Source organism: Ipomoea triloba, chromosome 14 (assembly GCF_003576645.1).
Source record: "Ipomoea triloba cultivar NCNSP0323 chromosome 14, ASM357664v1".
Lineage (NCBI taxonomy): Eukaryota > Viridiplantae > Streptophyta > Magnoliopsida > Solanales > Convolvulaceae > Ipomoea > Ipomoea triloba.
The window spans coordinates 13,960,426-13,967,437 of NC_044929.1; the positions used below are offsets into that span (position 1 = coordinate 13,960,426).

The window sequence follows — 7,012 nt, forward strand, 5'->3', positions numbered from 1 at the left end:
CCCTAAGAGATTTTATGTCTGTACTTTTGAATTTTGAAAGTATATATATATCAGATTTTCTTGTTTACACATCCTAATTCTTGACAATGTTGTTTTCACGTTTTTGCAATTCTTTGCGTAATTGACGACTCCATAATTCTTCCATCCCTAGATTTTATGTAAAGCGTTATTGCCACCCCTGTTGATCACAAGACACATCACTGGTTCAACACAGTTCAAACTCTAACACTGACAAATAAGATGAATCCAACGGTTGTCCCCAAAATTCAGTTTACTCTAATAATAACTCCTATTACTGGATATTTGGCTATTTGCATAATTTCAGTAAAACTAACAGTCATATGAACAATATCCTGATAACACTTAGTAGTTACAACTGCTACAATGTTACATAACAGTTGAGTATCTTCATCATACGGCTATGAGCTGCAGTATCAACCTGCAATACCTTCCACAGAAATGTGTACTTAAACCCATCTCTTATGCTGATCCGCGAGCTTCGACCTAACAGGAGGCTTGCCCCTACTTGTAGGCTCTCTTCCAGAAGGTGTTTGCTTTGATTTTGAACTGGAAACTGAACTGCCTATCTGATTGGATGATATTTCCTTCAAAGGGCTTACTGGCCTCGAGCTATAATACCTGTCTGTTAGTCTCACAAGTGCAGGATTCTTCTCCGGTCCCCATTTCTGGTCTCCTTCCCTTTCAGCACTTTTGGTAACCTCTAAGTTCTTAGCTGCAGGAGTGAGGGGTTTGTTCCTTGAACTGGAAACAGAATTACCTGTCTGATTTAATGAAGGGCTTACTGGCCTAGAACTATAATGTCTGTCGATTACTTTCACAGGTGCAGGTTTCTTCTCCTGTCCTCGTTTCTGCTCTTCTTCCCTTGCAGAAATTTTGCTAACCTCCAAACTCATAGCAGCAGGAGTTTGGGGTTTGTTCCTCCTGGGGGAGTTATCTGAATCTGAAGACGAAGGGCCAGTTGTGCTGTCCATATCATAGATAATATTGTCTGTCAACACAGGAAGCTTCATCAAGTTTGCTTTTGAGAAAGAAGGTCTTCGAAGTCTTGTCAGGTTGGTAACCTGTTCACAACAAAACATCAAAAAGTTATTCTAGTTCCAAATGAACTTCAGCAGTAGTAGTAGTCAATGAGATGTACTTTCGATACAATATGATCAGTTCTTCAAATAACATGAAATGCATGAATTTGACAGATCAAAGTCTAGTAGAATTAGCAGTCACACAGAGTCTGGGATATTTTGGATTACATTATTGCACAATTCACATTATTAATCCAGCATCGAGCATATTTCTTTTCTTTTTGCTGTAATATTTTTGAATTTATGCTGTTGATAGCAGTCTTACCTTCTGTTCTAGAACCAGTATGTCCTTTCTCAGTTTGGAAATAATCATATTCTTCCTACGAATAACACCTTCTAACTCCGTGATCCTCTGATAAAAGAGAGAAGCAAATGATAAGCGATGTGATCTCATGGAAAATCTTGAGTGCAGTATTTCAACATGAACTACAATTCATGTTACCTTTGAATCAAGAGATTCAGATGATTGTAAACAGGCAGAGAGACTTTTTATGGTGGCATCCTTTTCTTCGCAGTCCCTCCGAAGGCTGTAGTCATCTTGATAAACTGTTACAGTGTTCACCTGCAGGAAACAATCCAATGGACATTGAAACAAATTGTAAACTGATATGGTCCAATCTTAAGAGAATCATGCCTTGAAAAACACACTGAGAAACAGTTACAAAAGGCATTCATATGCAACTCACTCATCACAATGATGATATCAACAATCACCAAAATATAGCAAAGAAGTTAAATTGGGTGAAATTACAGCCTAAATAAGTACAACTATTGAAGATCATAAAAAGAAGAGGTTTTGTGTAAAGAATACAATAATATACTTCTAGACTTTTTTCTAGTTAGATCCTTCCATGAATTTTACACGGTAATAAGATACATAGCATTAACAACTTAAACACAATGCAACTTAAAAACCCCAACAAAAGAAAAAGAAAAAGGGCCAAAGGGGGTAATGCACAAGATATGTAACAAACCTGGACAGAGTCCAGTTCAACCTGCCGTAAATTGTTTTCAACTCCCTTTGTGTATTCCCGCAATTTCATGCCTTTGATTAAGCAATGACTAATCATGGACTAATTATTGATTAAATTTGATCAATCTATTTCAAATCAAAAACAGCATTGAAGCCTTGAAGATAGCCCTATGCACTGCCGCAGTCCTGTTACTTCCTGATTTCCAGGAGTTTATAATTGAAGCTGATGCTTCCATAAGGGCATGGGGCAGTACTAATTAATTAACGGTGTAAACAAATTAAATATTTTTAATTCGATTTGTGATTCGAATTCGAATACATATTTCAAATCAAATTTTATTCGAATTCGAATACGAAACAGAATATATTTTATTCGACTATATTCAAATACATTCAAATATATATAAAATTTAAAAAAATTAGTATATTAATAGAAAATTTTATACTATTTAAATTTAAATTTTTATTTTATTACATTTTATCTTAAATTATTGGAGAATTTGTAAAAAAAAAAAATTAAGTTAGGCATTTTGAATTCGAATATTCGAGTCGAATCGAATATATTCGAATAATGTAGTTGAATCATATACAAATAAAATTTTAAATTCGAATATTTATCGAATACGAATAGTTCTCAAAATAGTCGAATTCGAATTGAATAGTAAGATATATGACTCGATTCGTTTACATCCCTAGTCCTAATGCAGGAAGGAAAAGCAATTGCCTTTTTCAAAGAATTTGGAAGTAAACAATTGAGGCTTTCAATTTATGAAAAGGAATATTTGTGTATCATTAACGCAGTGGAAAAATGGAGATCCTACCACTGGGAACACTTTGTCATAAAGACTAATCATCAAAGCCTTAAATTCTTACTGGATCTGAAAACCACCACCACTATTCAACAAAAAGGCCTCTTCAAGCTCTTAGGGTTGGATTATTTCATCCAGTATAAGAAGGGAACTGAGAATAGAGTGGCAGATGCACTGTCAAGAAGATTGGAAGGAAATGAGTCTTCATTGCAAGCTATTACCATGATCAGTCCTAATTGGGTTGAAGAAACCATACTTAGCTATGAACAAGATGATTGGGCTAAGGAAAACTTAGCTGCTACCTTGGTTGACCCCAATAATCAGCCTAACATAACTGTCAGTAATGGCTTACTGAAATATAAGGGGAGACTTATATGTTGGTTCTACGGGCGAACCAAGGAAGAAGTTAATCAAGGAACTGCACAATTCAGCATTGGTGGGGGACATTCTGGGCAGCACTTAGCTGAATTCTGGTATAATTCTAAATTTCACACTTCATTACAACTCACTCCCTTTCAGGCACTATATGGTTATCCCCCACCAATGTTGGCTATTAGTTCCACTGATGAAAGCATGGCAGATTGGACTAAAGAAAGAGCAGCCATGATTGCTACCTAAAGGAAAACTTGCAACAAGCTCAACATGGAATGAAATACTATGCTGACAAAAAGAGATCTGAAAGGGAACTTCAAGTGGGAGACTGGGAATACTTGAAGATACAACCTTAGAATGCTAGACACATGCACCAGCCACCAGATTATAACTTATGGAGTAGGGGTTCAAAGAATGTTGAATGATGTAGACCGTGCATTTGGAGCCTAATCATGTTACTTCCCCATTGTTTCAAGCTTGAGCATACATTGAAACAGATTAAATAGAATGAAAAACTTAAAGAAGCTAATTTATGTATCATAAAGTTCTGCACTGAATTAAGCAATTTTCATCAAGCACAAAAGAATGGCAAAAAACCCATCTTGGATGAAAGTTGAATTTTTTTAAAAGCGTTTACAACACAAGTATATATGGAGTACGCAATTACCTGAGTATCTACAGAGGAAGCCACGCTAGGAGCCAAGTCTGATAAATCAGACATGCGGCGCTCTTCTTGTTCTGTTTCATTTGCCGGGATGAGTACTTCAGACTTGATCACTTCTTCCCCCATTGACATCTTCCTACCTGAATCAGTCTGTTTACGTAATACACACAACACTTAGAACCAAACTCAATCACAAAAGGACACAAATAGGCAAAATCACTCATTTTTATTTGTTTACCATGGGGAAAAGTTTGGGAAGGTGCTTGTGTTGCTCACAAAGCCAGCAATTGTTACTAGGAGGTTCAAGTTGATCGTTGACCTGTTCACATAAATTATCTAGCTTCTGCTGCATCTTAAGAAGCACTTGATCCTGGAAATGATACAAGAATTCAGTCACTCACTACTGAAAAACCAACAAACCAAAATTTATGTAAATTCTAACTTTTCCTAGAAATCCTTAAGATTTTCCAAGAATCTTATAGTCCAATCATATAAAAAGATATGTTTTAGTAAAGATTCTCAACACCTTAGTAATAAATAAATAAATAAATCAGTACAAGATTTATGCATTTTATCAAATAGATAGATATGCATTTTATATGAGCCATTAATAACCCATAATTTAGGCGGCAGATACTTTAATTAACTGAAAACTGTTAATTACTTCAAACTCACAAGGAAATGAAGGTTCTAAAAAGAGATAAAACCTAACCCTGAGTTGAACAGATTTTTCCAGCTCGCAAATCCGTTTATTCTTCTTCGAATTCGCGGCGGAGGCGGCGGCGCCGATAACAGCGACAACAAGAACCCGTTGAACAGGGGTGAAAAGATCCCAAGCCACGGCTTCTTCCGGGCTCAACCCGCCGCCGATAGCCCTAGACGAACTGGCTTCCTCGGCCCCGACTAGGCGGCCCTGGAGGGACACCCATGCCAACTGGCGTTTGGCCCTGACCGGCTGGCTCGGCTGGGTGAAGCAGCTGGAGAGGCGCCGAGGCGCAGGCGAAGCTGTTGGAGTGAAGGGAGAGAGTGAAACCAGCGAGCGCTTAAAGAAAGATGTAGCTGAGATGAAGCCGAAATCTTGCTCTTCTTCAGCCTCCATAGACGCGAAGATTGAGATTTCTGTCTTAATTTTCTGAGAGTGAAAGAAGGTTTAGTGTATTAATTTTGTGAGATTTTGTTCTTGATATTTTGCCATTTTGGGATTTTCTGTCTTCTGTGGAGTTCATTTTGAATCTTTATATCTAAGGAGGGAAATCTTGAAAATTTGGAAAGAGACGGTCACGATTGTTACATGTGTACAATGTTGGGCCAGGCTGGGAATTTGGATTCTAGATAGCCGTTGCCTTATACGAACTACGGAGTACGTTTCAAAGTATAGAATTCAAATGTATTTTTGTTCGTTTGCAGTTTGCTGAGTTGTATTTATTCAAATCTCAATAATTATCATTGGGTATATAATGGGTGTTCGTTTCAAACATTGTAATTGAAATGATTTTTTTTTTTTTGAGAGTAAGTAATTGAAATGACTTTTAATACATGTACGTTCACATTTTATTTCTTCATTTTTACTCCACAATATAACAAATAAATATTGAATATTTTCATCGTGTGAGTTTCAAGAAAAAAGTATATACATTAAGATTTTGTGAGTGATAGAAGTTGGAGTAAGAAACGGGAGTCCATGTACAATATTTTTCAATTGAAATTCAAATTAAATATTCGACTATTAAAATTAATTTGTTTATTTGACATAAGATTTTTCTTAAATCTTAAAAAATAAAAAATAGAAAAAAACCAGCATTTTTTTATAAAGAAAGAGTGAATTAGGTTATTAAAAATAAATATCAAATGATTTTAAGTGGTTATTCGTATTTTTTAAGTGAGTAAATCTAATGTGAAACCCTCTCAAATTAGAAAATATAATATTTTCTATGCACTAATTAAAGTTATTATACAAGCTAAGTTACCATACAACAGAGAACATTAAAGGAGTATGATGGCCAAGACAACCAATTTGACATCATTTATGCATACTAAGGGTGTGTTTGGAAACCCGGAAAATGATTTCTGGAAATCATTTTCCGGGTTTGTGGTGTTTGGGAAGGGCAAGGAAAACAAGGTCAAAGGAAAATAGTAAATTAGTCAATGGAAAATGACTTCCCCTTTTTTTTGGGGGACGTCATTTTCCAGATTTCTCACACCCTTCGCGGCTTCGCCTTTCACCTCTCACGCCTCTGCTTCGCTTCTCACCTCTCACGCCTCTGCTGCGCTTCTCACTGCTCGCCATTGCATCTCACACCTCCTCTTCATCTGCTCTCTCCATTTGGCTTCCAGTGGCTCTTCTTCTTCCCATCATCAAGGTATTTTTCTTTCTCTTCCCATCATCAACGACTCTCTCCATTTGCATCTCACTATCCTCTTCAGATCTGAAATTTTTTGCCTATTTTTGACCAAAAAACGGACTAATTTCGCAACCAATCCGTCGGACTGGCTTGCAAAACCAGTCCCGACGGACTGGCTTGCGAAACCAGTCCCNGATGTAGCTGAGATGAAGCCGAAATCTTGCTCTTCTTCAGCCTCCATAGACGCGAAGATTGAGATTTCTGTCTTAATTTTCTGAGAGTGAAAGAAGGTTTAGTGTATTAATTTTGTGAGATTTTGTTCTTGATATTTTGCCATTTTGGGATTTTCTGTCTTCTGTGGAGTTCATTTTGAATCTTTATATCTAAGGAGGGAAATCTTGAAAATTTGGAAAGAGACGGTCACGATTGTTACATGTGTACAATGTTGGGCCAGGCTGGGAATTTGGATTCTAGATAGCCGTTGCCTTATACGAACTACGGAGTACGTTTCAAAGTATAGAATTCAAATGTATTTTTGTTCGTTTGCAGTTTGCTGAGTTGTATTTATTCAAATCTCAATAATTATCATTGGGTATATAATGGGTGTTCGTTTCAAACATTGTAATTGAAATGATTTTTTTTTTTTTGAGAGTAAGTAATTGAAATGACTTTTAATACATGTACGTTCACATTTTATTTCTTCATTTTTACTCCACAATATAACAAATAAATATTGAATATTTTCATCGTGT

At 36.3% G+C, this 7,012-nt stretch overlaps 1 protein-coding gene across 2 annotated transcripts; it reads right to left on the reverse strand.

Moving 5' to 3' along the window:
- Positions 1–245: 245 nt before the first annotated feature.
- On the reverse strand, positions 246–6,592 carry LOC116004973. 2 transcript variants are annotated; one of them, XM_031245177.1, is made up of 7 exons: positions 6,458–6,592; positions 4,631–4,973; positions 4,157–4,288; positions 3,922–4,068; positions 1,543–1,662; positions 1,366–1,452; positions 246–1,082 (listed from the first exon to the last, which is right to left on the reverse strand). In XM_031245177.1, exons 1-7 carry the CDS (start codon positions 6,499–6,501, stop codon positions 468–470), a joined length of 1,488 nt encoding a protein of 495 aa, XP_031101037.1. In that variant the 5' UTR covers positions 6,502–6,592; the 3' UTR covers positions 246–467. The 2 variants fall into 2 exon arrangements, with proteins under 2 accessions (XP_031101037.1, XP_031101036.1); XM_031245176.1 differs by lacking the exon at positions 6,458–6,592 and having other exon boundaries at positions 4,631–5,106.
- Between the last annotated feature and the right edge of the window lie 420 nt (positions 6,593–7,012).